The sequence below is a fragment of the Petaurus breviceps genome, unplaced genomic scaffold (assembly GCF_028583685.1).
Source record: "Petaurus breviceps papuanus isolate PSGF00001 unplaced genomic scaffold, PetGlider_PUasm1.0 90994, whole genome shotgun sequence".
Taxonomy (NCBI): Eukaryota; Metazoa; Chordata; class Mammalia; order Diprotodontia; family Petauridae; genus Petaurus; species Petaurus breviceps.
In genome coordinates, this window is record NW_027187393.1 from 517760 (window position 1) to 542581 (window position 24822).

The 24822-nt window shown below is 37.7% G+C and overlaps 1 protein-coding gene across 3 annotated transcripts in view; it reads left to right on the forward strand.

Moving 5' to 3' along the window:
• Window positions 1–20441, forward strand: part of FAF2 (Fas associated factor family member 2) — a 93426-nt gene extending 72985 nt beyond the window's left edge. For all 3 annotated transcript variants that reach the window (XM_069077529.1, XM_069077531.1, XM_069077530.1), the window contains exons 10-11: window positions 3988–4131; window positions 18290–20441. In XM_069077529.1, the coding sequence (XP_068933630.1) occupies window positions 3988–4131; window positions 18290–18472 (327 nt within the window). In that variant the 3' untranslated portion in view covers window positions 18473–20441. The remainder of the gene's footprint in view (window positions 1–3987; window positions 4132–18289) is intronic.
• The last annotated feature ends 4381 nt before the right edge of the window (window positions 20442–24822 follow it).

The following is a 24822-nucleotide window of genomic DNA, read 5'->3' on the forward strand; positions in this document are numbered from 1 at the left end:
ACACACACACACACACACACACACACACACACACACACACACACACAGAGTTTCAGTGGAATGATGAGGTTGGAGGCCAGATTGTAAGGAGTTAAGAAGAGAATGAGTGGAGAGAGAAAGTGGAAACACCTATTATAGATGGCAGAAAAAAACATAGGACATAGAAATGATTTAGGATGATCCACAGTAATAGAAGAATCAAGTGAGTGTTTTTTCAGAGTGAGTGAGACAAGGATGTATTTGTAGGCATTGGGAAATGGGCCAGTAGAGAGAAAGAGATTGAAAATAAATGAGTGAGGATGACAAGGATTCCTTGACCGGAATTGTTTGAATAAGTAGAGGGATTAGATTTGATAAGGAGTAAGGCCGTTTTAACGTGTGAGATGGGAGTGAAGGAAGAGGTAAGGAAAAAGGCTTCTGAGGGATAGGAGATAAGAAAGAGGGGAGAAGAGGTCAAATTGAATGGCTTTAATTTTTTCCACAAACTCTGAGGCAAGGGTGTCAGCTGAGAGATTGGGAAGAGAGGGAGCCATGGAAGGTTTGAAGAGGGATGAAAAGGTTTAGAAGAGCTGCTGTAGTGAGTAAGATAGTGAGTTCATAAAGGGATACTGCCTAGCAGCAGTAAGGGCCCAGTTTAGGTAGTAACGTTAATTTGTCGTGGATCCAATCAGAACAGTTGTATGATTTTTCTCCATCTTCATTCAGCAGCATGTGTGTAGGAATGAAGACAACTAATGGTAGGAATAACCAAGACTGAAGTTTGTCTGGATATAGTTGGTGATACAAGGGAGCTAGGGATTCAAGAGAGGAAAACAGTATAGTATTGAATTGGTTTCACCAAGGGTCAAGAGGTGAAGAAAAGGTGGGGAGAAGAGAAAAGTGGTTACTGCAAGGGGAGATAGACTGGTAGAGAATTGAGGAATTAAGGGATTGGAGGTCATGGTGAAGAGTAGAGTTTTATAAGAGAAGGTAGAGAGAGAAGTAAAAAGCCAATAGATTATGGTTGGATAAAGGGATTTTAGAATTCTTAAATGTAGAGATGGTTTTGTGGTCAGAGGTATAACTATCTTTTTGTGTGTGGCTAAAAGTGGGGTAAAGAAATAGCTCATGGGAAGTGAGTAGTTAGAAAAACCAATTGTTAGAGTATTTGAGAGAAAATTAATATGTATGTTGAAGTCCCCTACTATTTAAAGGCAGGACTTGGGAAGGAGAGAAAAATTGTGGGCCAGGTACTGAACTCATTAAGGAAGGAAGGAGGGAAAGAAAGAAAGGAGAGTGACCCTGGGAGGGGGGTGGTCTGTAGAGAACTACAGGATTTTGATTGGATAGTGGATGTGAATAGCATGAAACTCAAAGGAAGAGAATCTAGTGAGTAATAAAAGAAGGGGAGAACCAGAAAGGGACAACAGAGAGGAAGAAGTATTCCATGAAATCACCTGCCTTGACCATTAAGCCAAGGTAAATGAGTGAAAATACAACCATTACTGGAAAGGTGGTCAGTCAGGCTGTATCATCAGGAAAACCAAAATTTTGTAAGAGCTAGTTGGCAGAAGGAGGAGAAAGGAAAAGATTTAAGATAAAAGAAAATTTGTTGCTTGTGGAACAGGAATTCCAGGGGGCACAGAGGGGAGGGCTGGGTGAGTTAGGTTGAAATTTTGGGGTGACGAGATTGAGGGGGATGAGAACAAAAGTTGGTTGTTGGGAGGTAAGGAATGAGGTTTGGCTAATGATATACAGGAATATAGATCACTTGGGAGGGTAAAGAGTTATGACTAGGTTTGAAAATATTCATCATTGAGTGGAGGGGCACCACTCCTCTGTAGGAGGTTGAGGTAGTGTTGGAGGCAAGTACAGTAGAGATGGGGGGCACATAGTCAGATGGGAGTTCATCACATTCCTATTCCATAACTTATTTAGCCATTTCCTAGTTGATGGAAATCCCTACAGTTTGAAGTTCTTCACCAGTATGAAAAGAGCTGCTATAGGGTTTTTTTTTTGTTTTTTTTGCTTTTTGGAGGGCAGTTGGGTTTAAGTGACTTATCCAAAGTCACACATCTACTAAGTGTTTCCTGACTCCAGGGCCAGTGCTCTTCACTATGCCACCTAGCAGCCCCTATAGGTATTTTTATACATAGAATCCTTTCCCTCTTTCTTTGGTTTCTTTGGGGGGTAGTGGAATTTCTAGGTCATAGAGTATGCAGAGTTTGATAGCTTTTTGGGTGTAGTTCCAAATTGTTTTCCAGAATAGTTGGACTAGTTCACAGTGTTGCCAACAGTGCAGTAAAGAACCTATTTTCTAACATTCCTTCCAGCATTTGTCATTTTCTCTTTTTGTCATCTTCGCTAATCTGATGCATGTGAGATGTATCTCAAAGTTGTTTTAATTTACATTTCTCTAATAACGATTTGTAGTATTTTTTTCATGTGTCTATTGATAGCTTGGATTTCTTCCTCTGAAAACTGGTTGTTTGTATCCTTTGACTTTTACTTTGAGAATAGTTCTTTTTCTTGTAAATTTGACTCAGTTCCTTATATATCTTAGAAATGAGATCTTTATCAGAGAAGTTTTCTGCAAAGATTATTTTTCTCCAGTTTCCTGCTTGTCTTCTAATTTTAACTGCACTGGTTTTGTTTGCAAATTTTTAATTTTATGTAATCAAAACTTTTTTTTACATCTTGTGACCCTCTCTAATTCTTGTTTGATCATAAATTCTTCTCGTATCCATAGATTCAACAGCTAATTTCTTGTAATTTGCTTACTAGCATGTCTAAGTTACATATCTGTTTTTGGCTTATTAGTATACATTGAGATGTTGGTCTATACCTGGTTTCTGCCAGACTGATTTCCAATTTTCCCAGCAGTTTTTGTCATATGGTATGTTCTTGCCCCAATAAGAAGGATCTTTGGGTTTACTATACATTAGGTTACTGTGCTCATGTGCTTATGTATATTATGTGCTTAGTCTGTTCCAATGAGCAACCTCTCTATTTCTTATCCAGTACCAAATTGTTTTGACAGTTATGTCTTTATAGTTATAGTTTGAAATCAGGTACTTCTAGGCTCACTTTCTTGTCTTGTAATCTTTTTTTTTCCCATCATTTCCCTTGATAGTCTTTTGCTCGTCTACATAAATTTTATAATTTTTTTTTCTAGCTCTATAAATTTGTCCTCTGGTAGTTTGATTATTATGACATTAAATAAGTAAATGAATTTAGGTAGCATTGTCTTTTTTATTATATTGTCCCAGCCTGACCATCAGTAATTAATATTTCGCCAGTTATTTAGGTCTGTCCTTATTTGTCTAAAAAGACTGCTTTGTGATTGTGTTTTAAAAGTTTCTGTATCTTGACCCAAGTAGTTTCGATTAATATTTTATAGTAATCAAACAAAAAATAGAATTTTAGAACAGAGTAAAACAAAGGAACTTAATTTCGGTTAGATATTTTTTTGATAAACTTACCAAACAGAACAATAGTAATGTTCTTCTTGGAGAAAACACCTTTCTGAAACCGGTCACGTGGTTTTTAACCACTCTCTCTTAGCATTCCCCTGTTATTGACCAAAGGTGAATAAACAGACTCTTTTGATTAGATTAAACAAAAAGAAATTCCCACCATTGGTTAAGTTACTATAAACATGATAAACTCCAATAATCTTAATTTCAAGAAATTAAAATTTTTTTCTCTGAAGATGATTAAGTCTTCTATTTGAGGGAGATTACTTAGGTCTTTGATTGAAGCAAAAACCAAGAATCTCAGACTAGAACACTGTCAAAGCATAATTTCTCAGTATGACAGAGCACTGTATACTTCTACAGTAATTAAGAGATAAATTTGGACAATAATTTATGAATATGAGCAAATATTCATGACTCTTGTTAAAATAATCTAAAACATTTTAATTTCTTCTGTGTGATCAGGTTCTTTTGGTCCTTCATTTTGAATGGCCTTTAACTGAGGACTAACCTTTGCCTTTTTTCTCCCCAGAACCTACAGGAGGAGAAGGAGAGGAAGTCAGAATGCCTGCCACCTGAGCCACCCCCTGATGATCCTGAAAGTGTGAAGATCATTTTCAAGTTACCCAATGATTCCAGAGTAGAGAGACGATTCCATTTTACACAATCTCTAACAGTAAGGACCAGGAGGGCATTTTGGACTTAGAATTTGGGATATGGATTTGAAAACCTTTATAGACATTCAAGGCAATAGAGCTGCTGGGGGGTATTGTAGTACCCTGACTAGCAAAGATCAAGGAAATTGGATGTGGTTACAGTCAATAATGATGAAAAGGCTATTAGAATTACACACCAAGTTGAAACATGGTAAAATAACTTTCACTTGATATCTTCAAAAGGACTGCAGTTGGCCTGACTTGAAGCCACTATCAAAAAAGAGGGGGGAGGGAGGAACGACATGAAATGAACTTTTGAGAGTATTTACTCTTAACTGGATGTTCCCCTCACACAATGAAATCTAGTCTTTTCAGCCTGTTTCTTTTGGGGAGGGTTCTTTTGTTTCTAGCATTGGTGACTTAATAGGAAAGACTCTTAATTTTGTCTATTTTTAGTGCCAACAACAACACAAAACTCTTTTTTTTGTCTTTATTAATTTGTTTACTTTTAGTTTAAAAGATTCATTACCACAATTCCTTGAGTTTCAAATTTTCTCTCCCTCTCCCCTAATCCCCCTCCCATTGCCGAATATAATCAGTATAGTATCTGCAAATACTTTCACATTAGGCATTAGTCAGGTTATAAAGAAGGATTGTAATGGATGAAATGAAGAATGGGAAAGAAGAAACAAAACCAAACAAGAAAATTAAAAAGGGCAGGTAGTTTGCTTCAATGTGGGTTCAGTCTCAGTTCTTTCTCTGGATGTAAAACATCTCTCTCCATCATGAGTCTTTTGAGTTTGACTTATGACTCTGGATTGCTGAGAAGAATCCAGTTTATCAGAGTTGGTCATCACACATATGTTGTGTCTGTAATTGTGTACAAATTCCTCCTGTCTCTACTCTTCTCACTCAGCATGAGTTCGTGTAAGCCTCTCCAGGTAAATATCAAGTCCATCTGTTCCTCATTTCTTATAGCACAGTAGTATTCCATAACATGCATATTCCACAACTTGTGCAGCCATTCCCCAATTGATGTGCACCCCCTTGATTTTCAATTCTTTGCTACCACAAAAAGAGCTGCTATAAATATTTTTGTACATATGGGTCTTTTTCCCACTTCTATGATCTCTTTGGGATACAACCCTAGAAGTGGTATTGCTGGGTCAAAGGGTATGAAATTATTTATAGCCCTTTGGGCTTAATTCCAGATTGCTTTCCAGAATGGTTGGATCAGTTCACAACTCTACCAGCAATGCATTAGTGTTCCAATTTGTCTACATCCTCTCCAGCATTTGTCATTTTCCTGTTTCGTCATCTTAGCCAATCTGACTGGTGAGGTGTGGTACCTAAGAGTTGTTCTGATTTGCATTTCTCTAATCAATAGTGATTTAGAGCATTTTTTCATATGCTTATAAATATCTTTAATTTCTTCCTCTGTAAACTGCTTGTTCATATCCTTTGATCATTTATCAATTGGGGAATGACTTGTATTCTTATAGATTTGATTCAATTCTCTGTATATTTTAGAAACGAGTCCTTTATCAGTGACATAGGTTGTAAAAATTCTTTCCCAATTTTCCACTTTCCTCTTAATCCTGGTTCCATTGGCTTTGTTTGTACAGAAGCTTTTCAATTTAATGTAATCAAAATAATCCATATTGCGTTTTATAATGCCCTCTAATTCTTGTTTGTCATAAAGTCTTCCCCTCTCCACAAATGTGACAGATAAACTATTCCTTGCTTTCCCAGATTGCTTAGAGTATCAGCCTTTATACTTAGATCATGCACCCATTTAGACTTGATTTTGGTATATGGTGTTAGATAATAGTCTATGCCCAGTTTCTGCCATACTATATTCCAGTTTTCCCAGCAGTTTTTGTCAAATAATGAGTTCTTAGCCCCAAAACTGGGGTCTTTGGGTTTATCAAACAGTGGATTACTATGGTCATTAACTGCTGAGTCTCGTGTACCCAATATATTCCGTTGATCCACTACTCTATTCCTCAGCCAGTACCAAGTAGTTTTGATGACTGTTGCTTTATAGTACAGATTAAAATCTGGTATAGCTAGTCCACCATCCTTAGCATTTCTTTTAGTTAATTCCCTTGATATTTTGTTACTATTTTTTCTAGCTCTATAAGGTAGTTTTTTGGTAAACTGATTGGTGTGGCACTAAATATATAATTTAATTTAGGTAAAATTGTTATTTTTATTATATTAGCTCGACCCAGCCACGAGCAATTGATGTCTTTCCAATTAATTAGATCTTTTATTTGTGTGAAAAGTGTTTTGTAGTTGTGTTCATATAGGTCTTGGGTTTGTTTTGGCAGGTAGATGCCCAAATATTTTATAATGTCTACAGTAACTTTAAATGGAATTTCTCTTTTTATGTCTTGCTGTTGAATTTCATTAGAAATATACAGGAATGCCAAGGATTTATGTGGGTTTATTTTATATCCTGCAACTTTGCCAAATTTATTTATTGTCTCAAGTAGTTTTTTACTTGATTCTCTAAGTATATCATCATATCATCTGCAAAGAGTGATAGCTTGGTCTCTTCTTTGCCTAATTTGATTCCTTTGATTTCTTTTTCTTCTCTAATTGCTACTGCTGACATTTCTAGTACCAGATTGAATAAGAGGGGTGATGGTGTATATCCTTGTTTCACCCCTGATCTTATTGGAAATGCTTCTAGCTTCTCCCCATTACATATAATACTTGCTGAAGGCTTTAAATAGATGCTACCTATTATTTTAAGGAAGGCTCCATTTATTCCTATTCTTTCTAGTGTTTTTTATATAACATTTATATAACATTATTTTATAATTATAGTGGCTCCAACCAGACATGTTTAAGAGGTTTTTTAATGCCAGAGAATGGAGAATTGATAAAGCTAACTTTGTTGTTAAAGGTAGAGTTCTGCCAAATTGTGAAACATTTTGAATCCTAGGAAAAGAAATTTTAATTTGGCAGGCAGCAAAGGGCCTCTGAAAATTTTTTAACAGAGGAACGATAGACTATCTTTGTATGCAACAAAAAAATAGTTTCATGGTAATATAAAAGATACATGATTGCAGGTGGCCAGACCAGTAAAGGAGGTTATTGTAGCAATCTAAATGGGTGGTAGGTAATGAGGGCTCTTCTAAGACAATGATGGCAATGAGTTTGGCGTGAGTTTCTGAGTGGAGTTTGATGAGACCTGGTAACCTGATTGGATATGAAAGATGAAGAAGAAGGAAGAATAAAATAAAACTCCAGGATTTCCAGGATTGTGAACATTTTAGGATGAGCCCATCTAAACCCATCTGTTATCTTTCTGACCACTGATATTCCTCCTGACTTTTCAGGCTCATGAAAACTAATTTCAGACTGCCGTTTTCATGGAAGTCTCTGGTTGCTGTTCATGATGAACCTGTTCTTACCCAGTCTGATTTCTTTCTGCCAGGGTTGATTTACCTAAAATGCATTCATTTGCTTGTTGTAAAGGCTGATTCTATCCATAGGTGAAATTCAACTTTTTCATTTCTCGCCCTAATACCTGTTCTTACCAGTATTATACTGTAGCCTTTATGTTTTTACTTCCTGTCAGGACTCCATCTAGTTAGTTTTCTTTTTCTATTTAAAAACCTATGCCTCTTAATGGACTTCCCACTTTTGCCCCCTACCTCGTTTCACCTGTGTGAGCCTCATTTTCCTCATTTGGATACAGTTAGGACCCAATGTGTAAACAGTGAATCCTCTGAAGTGGTTGCATTATTTAAGTTCATGTTGCATATATTTTGGGTTCTGGGATGCTTACGTCTAGCTTTAATATATTTCAGAACTGAAATAATGAAAATTTTCCCTGAAGCCATTGAGTGAATATGACCCAACTCTCTAATTCCTCATCCTTTCCCCAGAGTCGATTGGTGCCTCACAGTCGATGTGCTTCCAGGAAGTTAGAGTGTAGTGGAAATTGTGCCAGGCACAGGCCTTAGCTCTGCCACACTTGAACCTGTTACCTTAAACAAGTCCATTTGACCTTTCTGGACCTTAGTTTTATTATCTAATATTATGGGGACAGGAGAGTTTGGATTAGATTTTCATTAAAGTATGATTCAGTGAATTATGCAGAATTATTAATATATATATATATATATCTGTTAGCAGTATAGATAATATCTGCCACAATGATAAGACATTAATTATGATAAGATTTAGAGCTGAAAGGTGCCTTAGAGCTAATTTAGTACAACATCCTCTTTACTGATGAGGCAATTAAGGCTCAAAGAGGTGGTGATTTGGGCCACACAGATAGTAGTAGAGTGGAGACAAGGACCTGTGACCTCTGACTCCAAATCCTTTCTGCTACTCTAGGCTAACATTTCATTGTGAATGCATGTTCTGAGAATTCTGAAGCAACTTAAAGAGTGAAATAGGAACTCTTTCCCAGAACATTCATGAGAATGGTTCAGGGACACTATGAGTTACAGACCAGAGTCTTTATTTTCATGTTGAGCACACTAGATAAAACTACAAAAAAGGAATAGGATCACAAAACACTTAAACATAACCTTTTTAGGGGCGGGGGCTCAGTAGCCACATTTCTCCTAAGAAAAAATCATGCCCACCTAATTCTATTAAATTCTTTAAGTGAGTAGTTGATACATAATATATTTAGTCATTAGAAAAAACTTCTAACAAATTTCTGTTCTGTTAAAAATATTGAATCATAATCCCTTTACAAGAGTCCAGCTCTGGTACCTCACTGTAACTTGGATGTGACCCTGGAGTTTTTGAAGGCTAACAGGGTTCAGTGGGCATTGATAGGTTCTCCCTGAGTGGAAAGTTTCTAGTAACAAACCTTCATTAACTGGCTGTTCAAGAACCAGTCTAAGTTCACAGAACTAATTACAAATAATTGGGTCACTAAGCAAAAAGTTCTCTAACTATGGCAGCCTATGAATCATTGTAATACAAAATGGCCCTTGATTGTATATGCTGTATACTGCTTCTGCAGTGAGAGTGGTGGAGTGACAAAAAATGAAGCAAAGGTGCTTAAAATCACAGTTTTTAGACTGTATGTTAAATTTTAATTTAACTCTTAGCACTCTAAATTAAGATCTTTGTCCACTGAAAAAACTAGACCACATCAATATCAATATTCTCCCTATAAATGAAAACAGAACACATAAAGATGTTGTACCTCAACAGAAAGATGCCTTGTAGGCTCTTAATGAGGAAAATAAAGGTATTGATGAATTTTGGTTTTAGTGTGCCCCCAGAAGCAACAAGAAATATCATATTGTGACATACTTAGTCACTTTGCCTTACATTGTTCACAGTGAATATAAGCAAAAATACCAACATGAGAGTAACTGAAGTGTATATGCCAACATTGCATATTGAAGAAGACAGAGAAGTAGAGAAATTGTGAGTGTTCAAACTAAAGAAACTTCTCCAAGCCAAGTTAACATATATTTTGATCCTGGTTGACTGCATTGCAAAGATGAGCATGCGGAACAATGGTGAAAAATGCTAGAAAGTAAATTTCATGATTAAGAAATTGAAAAGAGACCAAAGGTTGGTATTGTGGCTTGACTCTCCTTTTCTCACCTGCTCTATTGACACTTTGGAGAACCTTTCATCCCGTGGCCCTTCTGTCCAGATTAGTATCCCCTCCCTAGGACTACCTAGGTGGAACTCTAGCTGTGCTTCACCTCACACCTGTACTGTCTTCTTCTCCAGTTACATTTATTTCTGTATTACAGGTAACTCCCCCCTACCCCCTTTGCTTTCCAACTCCTCTTTATGTATTGTTTTCTTCCATTACAATAAAAGCTCTTTGAAGGCAGGGACTGTTGGGTTTGCTTTTATTTGTGTCCCCAGCATTCAGCATAGTACCTAACACACAGTAAGTGCTCAAAATGCTTTATCTCTTCAACACCAGGGACTTTTACTTTTTTCTTTGTATCCCCAGTTGCTTAACACTGGGGCCTAGAACATGATAGGTGCTTAATAAATGCTTATTGACTGACTGCTCAGAAGACCCATAATAATATATCAAGAATAATTGCTTCAAGAAGAGAGACAAGGAAAGCATTACAAAGTATTGTTGATTTTCAGCAGACAGGAAATAACTCATTCCTGCTATAGGAATTATTTATGAATCAGCTATTTGTGTGCATACCATTGATTAATTAGAACAAAAGAAAAAATTAACACCAAACTAGAAGAAAGGATAAAGAAAAGAAACAATATAATTTATAGTGGCTCCAACCAGACATGTTTAAGAGGTTTTTTAATGCCAGAGAATGGAGAATTGATAAAGCTAACTTTGACTACTAGCTTATCTCCTAGAAGTGTAACTGGTTTAAAGGAGCCATCACAACAAGGAGTCCAAAAAAAAGCATGAAAATCACGCACAATTGATCCTCTTGTGAAGCAGAGAGATCCTGCAGTCACCAGCAGCATCATTTTAGAAGACAAACTATTTGTAAGATATTCTAAAGGCTGATTGTATAGTATTACAAGTAGTAAAAATCAGTGAAGGGAAAAAATTTTGCAGAAAGATTATCATGAGACCAGACTGAATCAGATAATCTTTGGACAGTTATAGACAAAACTGGAAGGAGATCAATGAAAGGACCAAAAAAAAAAAGATCTTCTATGTTTATATAATCTGTTTTCATTATAAACATTGGAACTACCACATTTGAATCTGTATTGTCTTGATACCATTTGTGCTATATAAGAAGTAGAAATAGTCCTTAAGAAGTTAAGTCAGGAAGAATGATCAGACCAGATGGAATATCCTCACTTCTTCCTTTACCCTTCTCCCCTGTCTCCCCCTGCCTTTACTCCACCTCTCATTTAAAAACAGTGATGGGAGTGATTTTCTATATATCTCAGAGATAGAGATGTCAAACAGTACAAAGTACATTTTAAGAATAATCTACACAAATATCAAGGATGTCCTTGATAAAAAATGAGAAGGAAATAGCCAAAATTTTACAGATAATTTTTATAGCAGATTATATCTGCAAAATCAAAACTGTTAACTGATAGGTTCAGTGGTATGAGGTACTAATTTGTGTGTGTGATTAGAAAAAAAAAAGTGTGGGGTGGCTTGGTGAATAGTGCACCGGCCCTGGAGTCAGGAGGACCTGAGTTCAAATCCAGCCTCAGACACTTAACACTTACTGGTTGTATGACTTTTGGCAAGTCACTTAATACCAATTGCTCTGCTTTGTCCCCTCCAAAAAGAAAAAAAAAATTGACCTGATAGACCAAAATGTAATAAACATTCTACAAGATCTCTTATGAATGTGTAAAGATGATGCAATATTCTGTGATAAGTGTAGCCACAGAGATAACTTTTGTTCATTGATTCTCTGATTATCAAGTGAAGCATGAAACAGGGAGATATGTGTGTTTGCCACTGTCATACAGTATCTACTGGGCAGAGTCCAGCTGGAAGAGAGTGAGGTCCTTTAGGTGTTTTTAGTTGTGGATGATAGTGTGCTGGGTAAATTTAGTTTGACACTACAGATGGGCAGTGAACTGGGGGAAGGTATATTCAGATCAACTTCTGCTGTAGAATGTTATAGAGTCAGTCTAGTCTGTAATCTTGGGTTCCTGTTTTTGCTGTCTTCAGGAGGATGATGAATTTTTCCTCTGACTGTCTTAAGTTTTCCCAGCTTTGACCCACTGCTTTCCTCTTTCCTTTTCACACTTTCTTGCCTGGCAGAGTGGCTCTTTATTTTTTGACACACTAGCTATTTTTCATTTGTAATTTATGCTTAGCTGATTTCTGATTAAATGTAACATTCTTCTCATGTTCCCCAGTTTCCCCTGCCTGCGTGTGTGCTTCTAAAAATTGGCAGAGAGAAGAAACTCATAAAAATCATCTAAGTGGAGTTACCTACATAGAAGCCTAATATCTAGGAATTGTGTGACCTGGCTCTAAAAACCATAAACATTGATAGGCCATTAGTAAAGTAAGCCAGTACCAAATTCAGTATGCACTGTTTTTTTTTCTAGTATATTCATCTTTTGTTTCTCTTACTGTGGAGTGTCTAAACATCCAAGCCATTAGTTTTACACAAAAGTTAAAATATGAGAAGCCCTCAGTCGTGTGTTATATTTTACACACACACACACACACACACACACACACACACAATAACCTTATTCTTGTGAGTGGAGGTATTTGCTCCTACCCAGTACTGACTGGACATAGTGAATATTTTTCACCTCTAGCAGCATCGTGACCCCAATAATCAAGTCCATAAGAAAACTAAGCTCTGACTACTGAAGAGTAGCTTCAGTAGCCAATAAGCTTCTGTAAATACTCCTATTTCTACACTACTTGGGAGGAAGCATAGATGGAATTATTTTGTCATGTTATGGCCATATGAGTATGTGAGGATTGGTCAGTTTCATTTGACAAACATCCTTTAAGTGCTTATGCTGTGTAAGACTCTGGGTGCTAAAGATGCAAAGATATGCCTGCCCTCAAGGTGCTTATATTCTGCTGGGGAATGCAACATTTATACAAAGAATAAATATAGAGTTATTTAAAAGGAAACAATATTACTAAGCAGAGAGATGAGGCCTCCCTTAGGAAGTGGTACCTAAATGGTCTTTTGAAGAAAGCCAAGGATTTTACAAAAAAAGTAAAGAGAATGCATTTTAGACATAGGAGAATACTAGTGCAGAGCCATGGAGGCAGGAGATAGAATTTCATGAATGGGAAATAGCTAGTGGGCAAGTTGGACTATAAAGGGATAAAATGAACCTAAGACATGACTTGTATTGTGGAGCACTGTAAATGCCAGGTTGAAAATTGTTTATTTTCACTAAAGGCATAAAGGAGCCACTGAAGATTTTTGAGTGGGAGGTGACATGGATCTGTGTTTTAGGGATAGCAATTTGGCAGTTTTGTGAGACTGGAGGCAGGCAGACTAATTAGAAGATTGTTGTAATAGTCCAGGATAGAGATGATGCGAACCTAAATTAGGGTAAAGGTTGTGTGAATAGACAAAAAGAAATAGATACTGTTATGTAATGTGGAGGTAAAATCAAGATTTGGCAGTTAATTAAATAAAAGAATTGAGGGAGACCAAAAATGACTGTAAAGTTGTGGACCTAGGTTACTAAAAGGATTGTGGTGCCATTTGTCAATCAACATGCATTTTTTTAAGGGCCTGTTGTATGCTAGGTGCTATGCTTGGCACTGGCGAAACAAAGCAAAAAGGATGCAGTTCTACTCTCAAGGAGCTTACATCTTAATCAAGAGAGATAATATGTATGCACTTAAGTATTCACAAGAAAATTTCAGTGAAAGAGACTCTGGCTAGATGGGGAAATGTGGAAAGGCATTTGAATTGATCATTGAAGGGAACAAAGAATAGGATTCTTAAGAAATGGAAGTGGGGAGAGAATTCATTTCAGGTATGGGAGATAGTTTGTGTATAATCACAGGAAATAGAACTTCCTGTATGAGGAACAGCAAGAAGGCTAGTTTGACTAGACAGTAGAATTCATGAAGGTGAGTAATGGATACTATCTCTGGAAAGGTAGGTTGAAGCCAGGTTTTGAAAGTCTTTAAATACCAAATATATAAATTTGTATTTGATGTAGAAGTAGAGAAATTTGCTCAGTCCTGTACTTTAGAGGAATGTCATTTTGGCAGTTATGGAACTAAGATTGACAGGCCTTAATTTAATACTCTGTGTCAGATAAGGGAGATTGAAGAGCCATAAACTTGGATCAATAGAAGGATCGTGGTGCCCTCTACAGAAATAGGAAAATTTATAAGAGGGGTGGATTTGGGGGGATATATTGTGAGTTCTCCTTTATACATGTTCAGTTTGAGCTTCCTGTGAGACATCCATTTTGAAATGTCCACTAGGAAATTGTTGATGCAAAATTGGCTCTCAGGGGAAAAGAGACAAGGGCTGTAAATAAAGATTTGGTTAGTATCATCTGTTTAGAGATGATAATTAAACCCATGAGAAGTGATAAGTTTGTCAAAAGAAAGATCTAGAGAGAGAAGAGAAAGTGTCTTGGGGGATGTCCACACAATGAATGGAACTTAAATAATGATCCAGCAAAGGACATGGGGAAGGAATGGTCAGACATGTAATTGAAGAACTAGAATAAAGCAGTATCTCAGAAGCCAAGAGAGGAGAGTGAATGGGAGGAGAAGAAGAGTAGTGAACAGTTTTACAGAGGAGGAGAGCTGAGAAAAAGGATTTAGGAATAAATCCTTTAGAAAGAGGATCTAGGAGTTGAAATATGATTGACCTTGGAGAAAGCCGTTTCAGCCAGGTGGTGATACTTAACATCCTTTGCCTTGGCGATCATGGTTTTTTTTTTTTTTCCGGTAGCTACATGTCCAACATGTTTACCACTGTGTGAAGGTGTTTGAAGTTTTTCTCAGGCCAAGATCCTGTGAGCAAGGTTCCCAGGCTTTTTACTGACCTTATCAAGTCCCCATTTTCTCTGAACTGACCTCTGTCAGCACTGGCAGTTTCAGCATGATAACAGTGTAAAGAACATGATTTGGAGTCAAAAGCCCCAGGCTCATTTCCCAGTTCTGAAACTTAACTGTGTGACTTTAGACAAGTCATTTCATCCTGTCATTCTTTACCTTAAAGTAGGGAATTTGTTTTGTAGAAAGTGCCCTTGGAAACTATAAAGTGCTGTAGAAATGAATTGATTTTAATTAATAATATATTGAACCTGACCTCCCACATATAGTGTTGCCTTTGTGTAATAAATGACTGAGAAAAACAAAACAAAACTCCATTTCATCCCTTTTTCCGGGTCCCCCTTAACCACTGAGACAGCCTATCTCTTTTTTTCAGAATTTTGTTGGGTCCCATGGCTTGCCTTCATTCCTCATTTCCGAACTGATCTCTCCTTTCATTTTCTATTCTGGATTGTATTCTTTACTACTATGAAATTAAAGTTCCCCCTTTCTGCAACTTATCACTCATAGTTGAGCTAGACCAGATATACTAATTGCACTCCAAAGAAATTACTTAATTGCTGCATAATCATATCATCAGAGTATAAAAACTCACCCTGCTGCTCTGCACTACAAGGTAGAATTCTAGTGCTTTAATCCTTGCACTCACTCAGAATGCTACAGACAGCTTTCACCCCCAAGTTTTTTCTGCTTCTATACCCTAAGTAATGACCTCATACTGAACTGTTACTTCATCAACTAGATATAGCATAGATGGACATATAGGCTCCTCTTCAAGGAGCTGCAGCTTCCTACAAACAGACTAGGAAATCATATCAGACTTTCAAAGGAAAACTTTTGGTTGAGAATCACATAAATTTCTTGGCATGGTATAGTGAAAAGTATACTGGATTTGAAATGAAAGAATCTGCTTGAGTCCCAGCTCTACCACTTACTACAGATCAGATCACTTCATCTCTCTAGGCCTCAGTTTCCTTATCTATAAAAATGTGAGAGGATTGAACTACTTATTGATTTAAAGAATCATACTGTTAGGCTCTTTGCCATCAGCAAGATGTTTGGCTTTTCATTCTGCAAGTTTCAACATCATCTTGTATCCATAAATGCTCTATTGGTCCTGGTTGCCACCTTGTATGCCTAGGTGTGATGATCTTTACCCATCAGCTCTTCTGCAACTACTGACCAAAAGAGATGGACAGGAAGAGTTTTATGACAGATTCTGAATATTTAATACCAATGAGACTATAGTACTTCATTGACAGACTTGGAAATCTGAGTCTCCCTGTGCTGATAGTCGTATGAATATTCTTCAGGCAGTGCCCAAACAAGAATTCACAGACAATGAGACAACCATGGGAGGGGAAGAGTGCCCTGGTAAAGGGGATTCTGGTAACCACTAGTTTTGGACATTTTGAAGATTTGACCATGAAAATATCTCACAGAGGAGCAATCTACTTGAGTGTTTGGAAATTGTCCCTTGATGACTTAGTCTATCTCTGGTTTGATTTTATTTTCCTCATCTCTCCTAACAATTCTGACATCTTTTTGCCCAGCTTCTCCTGTTGCTTACTGAATCTAATACTCAACCCAATCTATAAACTTGGGCTACTTATCTTCACTATATTGTTGTTGTTGTAACTTAAGTTGTTGCATTTGTATCTGACTCTCCATGACCTCATTTGGGGGTTTTCTTGGCATAGGTACTGGAATGGTTTTCCATTTCCTTCTCCAGCTCATTTTTATAGGTAAGGATATTAACACACAGCTTTTCTCTGCATTTAGAGCAGAAGCTCCACTCCTGCCACATACATTCTGTCTTATTTAGAATTCTTGCCTAAGAACCTGGCTGACCAGATAAAACACCTTTGTATTCACCTTCTATAATCTGAAAGAGAATGCATGATGACAACTTCAAGAATGCCTTGGATGCTAAACTTTAAGCGATAATGAAAGCCATGTTTATAGAAGAACTGTTGGAAAGACTATCAAACTTATGTCAATAGGCAAATGCATTTGGGGAAAAAATAAATTATAAGACAAATTACTTTAAATTCTCAATTTTAAACCAGAAAAGGGTCCTGGAACTCTTACTTAAAAATACTTTTTCCTGAAGATAGAAGACCAGCATACCATAGGTGTCATTGGTAGGAATAGGAAAGAAAACTTTGTCTTCCCTTTGTACAAAACAGTAGCATGTTAGCATCTGGAATGCAATATGCAGTTTTAGTTTTTGCACTTTAAGAATATGGTAGAAATAGGTAATGTACAGAAAAAGATGTCCAAAATGATCAAGGTTGGCATAGAAGCTGCCCCTTGAGGACAGATTAAAAACCAATATTTTTCATCCTGGATAGAGAAAGCATAAGTATGATAAAATTCTGTAAAATAGTAATGTGAATAAGAGGAATACAAACGTAGATTTTTTTTTCACTAAACCATGGGATCCCAAACTTGAAATTTGGGAGAAGAAAGTTAGCTAAGTAAAGGAAGCCTTCAAAGTTATTCAAACACAGGCAAGTAGCCTTATGGAACTTCTTTCCAATACAGAATGGTATAGTGAAAGAATTGGACTTGGAGGCTGGGGACCTGGGTTTGAACCTCAACACTAACAATTACTAGCTGAACATCCATGGATAAATAATCTCTTTTCTTTGAACCTTAGTTCCTTCATCTGCAAAGTAGGAATAATAAGAACTTTACCTAGCTCACATTCTCATTGTGAGAAAAGCCATTTGCAGCTTTTAAAACCATTTAGAAATGAGCCACAATAATTATTATTCCAGGGGAGATAGAAGTAAAAAATGCCCCCAACCCCCAAATCCAGAAAAGTTTAGAGAAATTAATGAATGGTATGTGTCTCATCTGTGTGTTAAGGAGAATTGTTCTGCTTTATCGCAACACTTGCTTTTGGTTGACAAGACAGCCTGGCATAGTAAAGGGAGTGCTGGCCTTGGAGCCACAAGACCTGAATTCAGATGTTGGTTCCACCACTTCAAAGATGTATGACTTTGAAAGAGTCCATTAATCTCAAGGCTTAACTTTCTTCATCTGTAAAGTGAGGAACTTTATACTATCTCATGGGATTATTGAGAAAAGTGCTCTATAAACTAAATACTATATAAATGTGTATAAAAGTTGTTATTAGAAAAATTTTGAGTTTGGTGTAGTCATACAGTTTGCATATTTTTGTGTTCTCACATCTGGAATTGCACAGACCAAGGAAATGGGATTAAAACTAGTAGAGGTGCATACTCACTTGTTTACATTTTAACATTTTCCAGAACCAGTGCCAATCAAAATCTCTCAGGATGAAGCACTGGGGCTCCAATTATAGTTTCATCCATCTATGAGACTCTCCATATCTACCAGTATGTAAATCCAGAAACATTAAGGGCAGCTGTCAGAAGAAGAGCATTTTACTTTCAGTATTTTTATAAATAATGGTCATGTTTTAAATGGACCATCTTGGTAAATTTCCTGCAGAATTGGCTTGAAAGATTTGGAGTGTAGAGTCATGTTATGGACTATGGTTAGGACCCAGGTCCTGAGAATGTTTCATATTTTGAAATCATAACTGAAAGATCTTTCTATTTCAGAATAATTAGTAGATGTTTGCTACTTGTTCTCCTGAATAAATGAAAGAAAGTAATCCATGCTTCTCTCTCATCTCCCTCCCTTTTTCTGTTTAATTATTGCAGGTAATCCATGACTTCTTGTTCTCCTTGAAGGAAAGCCCTGAGAAGTTTCAGATTGAGGCCAACTTCCCCCGACGGGTGCTGCCCTGCCTTCCCTCAGAGGAGTGGCCCAACCCTCCCACGCTGCAGGAGGCTGGACTCAGCCAGACGGAAGTGCTTTTTGTTCAGGACCTCACAGACGATTGATGCTTTTGCCCTCAGCCCCACTCCCTCTATCCCCAAAAGAAAACAAAATGAAAAAAAGAGAAATTCATATTATTATTATAATACAATATTTTTTTTAAAAGACTGCTGCATCCTAAGAGGGCAGGGATGGGGGGACTGGGGATCAGAAACCATGCTGCCTGTATCAACCACAACCTGTGTGGTCCGTGAGAGGGGGAACCAGCAAGTGAGTCTGTTCTACAATCCCACTGCTTCCCTCCTGCCTGTGTACCGAGCCCCTGCTTTCCATTTACAGGGAGGGATACAAGAGAGAATGCCTCTTCTGATCCACCCATAACCCTTTTGGTGGGATGGGACACTCCCTCACCTGTTCTCATTCTTTATAGCTTTTATAGAAAAATAATAAAACTACCAACAACCAACTATATCCCAACGTCTACTGAAGAACTGCTCCTCTTGCCTCTATGGAGAGGAGATTGAAGAAGAGAAGGACAAATTGAGGTGTTTCTTCAATTTCCCGCTATATACAAATCTTTTTTTTTTCTTTTGCTTTGAATGACCAAAGGAATGGGGCTGACATTTTTTCCTTTGATTTTATTTGCTAAAGAGCCAATCTTTACCAGATAAATTTTTGTCCTGGGTTTCTTAGCCTACATAGTATAATAAAGGCTCCGTGGGTTGTTTTGTGTTGATGCCCACTCTTGTCCTCCACAGCTTTCCAAAGAGGCTGTTATAATCTATGTTCTTGTACTTAGAGCCCACTCCCAGGCATACACTCTTAAGTGTGAATCAGTGGGTGAACTCTGTAGCCCATTCAGGATCTGTGTAATAACACACACAATATAACTACATAAAGTGTAGCTTTTTCAGAGGTCTCAATCAGATGGTTAGTTTGGAATCTGAACCAAAGGGTGTTAGCTTTCCTTTCCTGTTGTCACACAGGAAACCTTGCTCCTACTTCCTCCTACCCCATTCTCTACTACACTCTTTTTTCCCCAGAGATTTGCGGTTACAGGGTTGAGCCTACAGAGAAACAGGAGTTACCCTGTTTGTGTGTATGTGTGTTGCAGTGTAACTTTATTTTTATTTTTAAGTACAAAAGAAATAAAGGCCTTGAAGGGAACCTGGGCAGGAATTAAATGCCTAAAGTGGAAGGCATGTGTGTTTCTCCCGTAGATCCTTACTTGAGGCAAGAAATTTTATTTTTGTCCCCTGAATGTTATGTTGGAGTCATAGGGCCCTTGGACCAGAGATTAATAGGCTTTGTGTTACATACCTGAAGCTCTAGCCCAGGGTTGAGTTAATGATAGTGAGAACCTAATTTAGGGCACTGAGACTGCAGGCCCTGCTGAGACTATGGGGCCAAGGTATTCAGATCAAGATAAGACAATTTGTTGGACCTACAGACTCCAGAGGCTGCATCTCTTACTTAACTTTAAGGCAACTATTTTATGCTCCATATTGTCAGTGTTCAGTTCATCCCTTTCATCAGGGATGTCACCAGTGGGAGCAGAGTGTGGGACCATTGAAGAGTTACCAGGAGTTCTGCGTTCATCTGTCTCATTGTCTTTGGCATATGCAACTGTATCTCATAGATCAACTCTGGTAGAGTTAAAAATTTTTCCCTGGATTTGTTACATTGCAGCCTAGTCTCCTGCTATTTCAGGGCTGGATTAAAAGAAAACAATCCACAAGCATATATCTTAAAAGCTGACTTCACAGTGACTTTAGAAACACAAGCCAAGTTCTGCTTTCAACCCTATATGAAGTCTGTTAGTGTCAGACTAGATAGGAGATAATTTCAGTTTAATTCTGAGTCAGCCTACCTGCTTGGAGTATACAGGTATCCTCTTAGCAGGACGTGGAAGGTTAGTAAATATCTTAATAAATTCTGATGTTTTTCAGAGGATAGTGTTATGCAGAGATGGAGCCCATTTGATCTCATTTTTTTCCAGTTCTTTGATTATTAAACCTCTGACTTGATTTAGAATGCTCCCCTCTCTCTCTCTTGCGTTTTGATAACTGTGTGATTGGGTGAAGGGGATTGGGTTGGAGACTCTAAAGGGTCACTCACTACTTTTGGAAACACCTTCCCTGTTTTGCTTTTGGCTTGAGGAGACTACCTAAACCCCATTCTTCATTTTCAAACAGCCTCTAATTGAGGTCAACTCTTGTACTGTTTCTAGGTGTAGTCTCCTTCCCTCGAGTTTTGCACTTGATGCCAATACAATATTACTAAAGTGGAACTCAGGGTATGGGGGGTGGTAAGATACCCAGTGAAACCTACAAGAGAATGCTGAATAGTGTCCACATAATCTCCGGTATCTTTGAGCAGTTGTTTACAGGAGTCACACTCAGCAGCTGAAGCAGGGGACAATGAAGTTCAATTCAGGTCTTAAGTACTCCCAATTTTGAGGTTGCCGATTTAGCTGAACCACCATTGGAACATGACCAAGCAAAAATACCTGAATTGGAGTCTGTTGGATTTGTGCAGCTTAACATTCAACCCTCCAGGTCTTTCCATGCCTGCAGAATATCTGCTGCAGATTTTTCTTTCTTTCCCCTTGTTTGAACCTGGTTAGAAATTTGTGAGATGACAGCGGAGAATCTTTAAAAAAACAAAACACTACCACCTAACAAATGCAAGAACCCCTAAAAAGAACTTGGAACCTTCAACTGAGCAGTCATTATGAAAATTGCAAATGGTGCCAAGGCCCAAGAAAAAGCTACAGAAAGTGACCGAGCAGGAATTGAAGCCCCTAAACTCAATTAATGGAACGAAGTGTTGCCATCTTGTGCTCAAACAAGGGGCCCCACTTTACACTTTTTAAAAATTATTAAAGCCTTGTGAGGATTGCAGCAATGGGAAACCTATCCTAAAAAGGATGTAATGACCCTACCTATACTGCACCTGAATAGTTATGTGGTCATTTACTGAATAAATCTAGTGTACTTAAAATTTTTTTCATAAAGTTTACATTGTATTATAGGTTAACATTAAATGTTTTCTAACAAAGTGCACAAGTAGCAATGGATCCTTATGTCTGGGAGGAAAGGGACTGAGAAGTGGTAGATGTGTTCTTTTGTGGGGAGGGGAAGGCTAATTAGAAAAATAGCTGAGGAGTTGTCAGACTGGTAGAGTGGATAGACCCTGGATTTGTATTCAGAGTGTCTGAGTTTATATCTTAACTCTTCCACCATCCTGATAGCCTTTGGAAAATCATTTCCCCTTTATGTGCCTCACTTTCTTCCTGTTATCAAACAAGAGAATTTTAGATTCATATCTAAGAACCTTTAATCTCTAAATCCTATGACAAACTGAAAGATGTTCCTTACTGAAACAGTGCCTTCATAAAGTTTTATCTACTTCAATCATTCCTAGCAATAATGAGCCTCATTTCTCTCTCTTAATTGAGCTTTTTGATAGAATATGATTTGTGTGTAGGTTAGCATCTAGCATATATCAAATGAAAATGAGCTTCGCTCCCACCATCGCAAATAAAAACCCCACATTTCCCTACCCCCTTTCTATTCCTTGCAATGATCAGTGAGTGCAGTCTGCTGCTAGAATGAAACATGTTCTTAGGTTTGGTTTGTGTTTTTTTTTTTTTTTGAGATGTACTTGGTTGTAATCTCTGCTGGTGAGAATTGACTGCCTAAAACCAAACTCTTCACACTTCCCTTGACTTTCTGAGAATAGTTAGAAAACTTGCTTCTTTGCCTGGTACCCTTGTGCTTCCTCTTGTGCCAGTGGCCTTGTGCAAGAAATTTGCATGCTTGGATCTGAGCTAACTTCCCATTGACACATTATACATTGAAGGAGCTGGGACCTTGATATTTTATGTTAGTATAAATCAAAACAGCTACCCTTCAGATTTATCAGTGGGAAGATGATTGATTGGGTTACAGTAGGTCAAATACTTATACACTGTTAAACCAATGTAAAAGCAATTTAGTTATTGATGGCATTTTGGATTCAATGTTTGACATTATAGGGCTTAATTTACAAAGTATGACCTCTAGAGCAGAGTACCTTAACTGGGTTGTGAATCCCTTTGACATTTTGATGTGAAACCTTTGAGCTCCTATGTTTTAAAATGCTTAAAACATACTTAGGATTATGAGGAAACGAAGAATTGGTGAAATAAAGATGTTTTTTCCCATTCAAATTCATGTATCCCTTGGAGAAACTATTCTACAGGTTGATTGGTTCCCCTTGAAAATTGTGTTGCCACCAGCTGTTAGGGTAGCATGGGTTCAGATAGAGATTAAGGGGAAAAAAGCAAGTCCTGACAAGACTTAAAAATATATATAAATGCTGATCAAACATTTGTCATTTATCATTGTTATTCAGTACTCAAAAGATTGATCGTTTTATCAGTGTGGTTACTGTTCAGATAGAAATACATCCATGCCATCCAAGGTATTTGCTGAGTTGCTGTGGGCAAAAATAATCATTACTTGATGGCCAGCATACTGGTGATGAGCTTTTCTGCACTTTTAGTGATTTGGGATTTTGGTAGGCTCCCTGAAGTCTTTTCTTTGTGGTACCATACCTTACTCTGTTGGAATGGCCTTCCACAACTTAATTATCTCCATACCACAATAAGACATTGGAATAGGACTTTAGGGGAGGGTGTTTGTATGTTAACTGTAAGGAAAAAAAATTACTTCCAGTATTTTGGAGGAAATAGTAACCAATAAATAGGTGTTGTCTCATTTTTACTTATTACCCTGTTTAATGTATCTTAATTTTGAGTCCCAAAGTAGTTCTACCTACTCATCTTATTTCCTTATGCAGAGGTGATCGTGTGCCTGAAGCCTATACCAAAAGAAAGTTCTGGAAGGTAAGTCCTATGAAGCTGGAATGGCTCTCAAATAGTCTATGCAGAAGGCTTGTCACCAGAAGGTTCACTGCCAGGTAACTTTTAGCCCATAGCAATTCAGGTAACACTGCCTATTGATGAAATTTTGCATCTTTTGAGTCTTGAAGTTATAGGTAAATGTAGATAATTAGTTGTTAAGCAATACTTGTACAATGTGCTGGCTCTTAACCACTTTTTAAAGCAACAGCCTCTTCATCAGTAAGGACTGTCATGTCTGTACAATTTCAGACTCAACTCCTTACCAATTAGCAGAACGTGAAAGTATCAGCTGGTTGTCCTTGCCTGTTTCAGGCATCAAGCTTTTTGTTGGTCAGCATCCTGTAAGTGAGGCATTCTGAATTTGCAAAAGAAAGCTCTGTTCCATATATGACTTTCCAGTGTGTGGTGATGAGAGAACAGCTGGTTATGGCCCCTGGCATAGTCTGAGAAGAGGAGAAGAGGCAGAAAGTACTAAAGTAGCTGAAATAAATAGCAGATTGCCCAATTTATTTATAGACTGAATCAGTTTACCTCAACTGTGCAGAGGCATGTACGTTTTGAACCTGGAAAGATTGTTTCCTTTGAAATTATGATCCTAATTCAAGTCACTGATTTACTGTTTGACTTTATGTGATCTTTCTTTCTCAAGGGCTCTGTGTCTTCTGTAAAATAAGAGAGCTGATCTCAACCAGGGGTTCTTAAACTGTTTTGTCATGAGCCACTTTAACAGTCTGTGAAGTCTTTGGATCCCTCTGACTAATGTTTGTAAATGAGTACAATGAAATAAATAGGATTATAAGGGAAACCAGTTATATTGAAATGCAGTTACCAAAAGAGAGAGAGAGAGAGAGAGAGAGAGAGAAGTGGGTTCTGGGGTAAGAATCCTTACCCTAGATTATCTCAAAGAAACCTGCCAGCTGGGAAATCGTTTTATTTGGGGGGGGGCGGGGAGAGGGAGAAGAAGGGGGTGCTGCTGAGTTCTTGAACAAGTTATGAATGTGCAGTGTGACCCCAGGAATATTGCTTTCTCTTTTTCACCCCATTTCCTGATTTGTAAAATAAGGATTTGGTTTGGACTGGATTTCTAAGGTCTCTTGGTTCCGATAGAATTTGTGTGTGTGTGATTTGGAGGGGGGTGAGGGGTGGGGGTGGAGGACAGCTTACTTCCTTATAAAGTAATTTGGCTCCCAGATTTAAGATATCATTAGATTGGTGTTTACTTTGTTCCCAACACTCTACTTAAAAGCTGAACTGCACAGAACAGCCGATAATCCAGATTCAGACCACAGAAGATCTGCAAACAAGAAATGCAAAACAAGGATCTGCAGACAAGGAACAAACTATCTGTATTGTCAAATAGGCCTCCCTTTTCTTCCCACTCATGAGTCGACTTGGGTATTCATGTATATGTAGTGGGTAGGGGGAATAGAAAGCCAAACCTCTCCTACTTGTAGCCATTATAAACCTAAAATTAAGCTGCTAACATGACCTAAAGAGTGGGGGAAA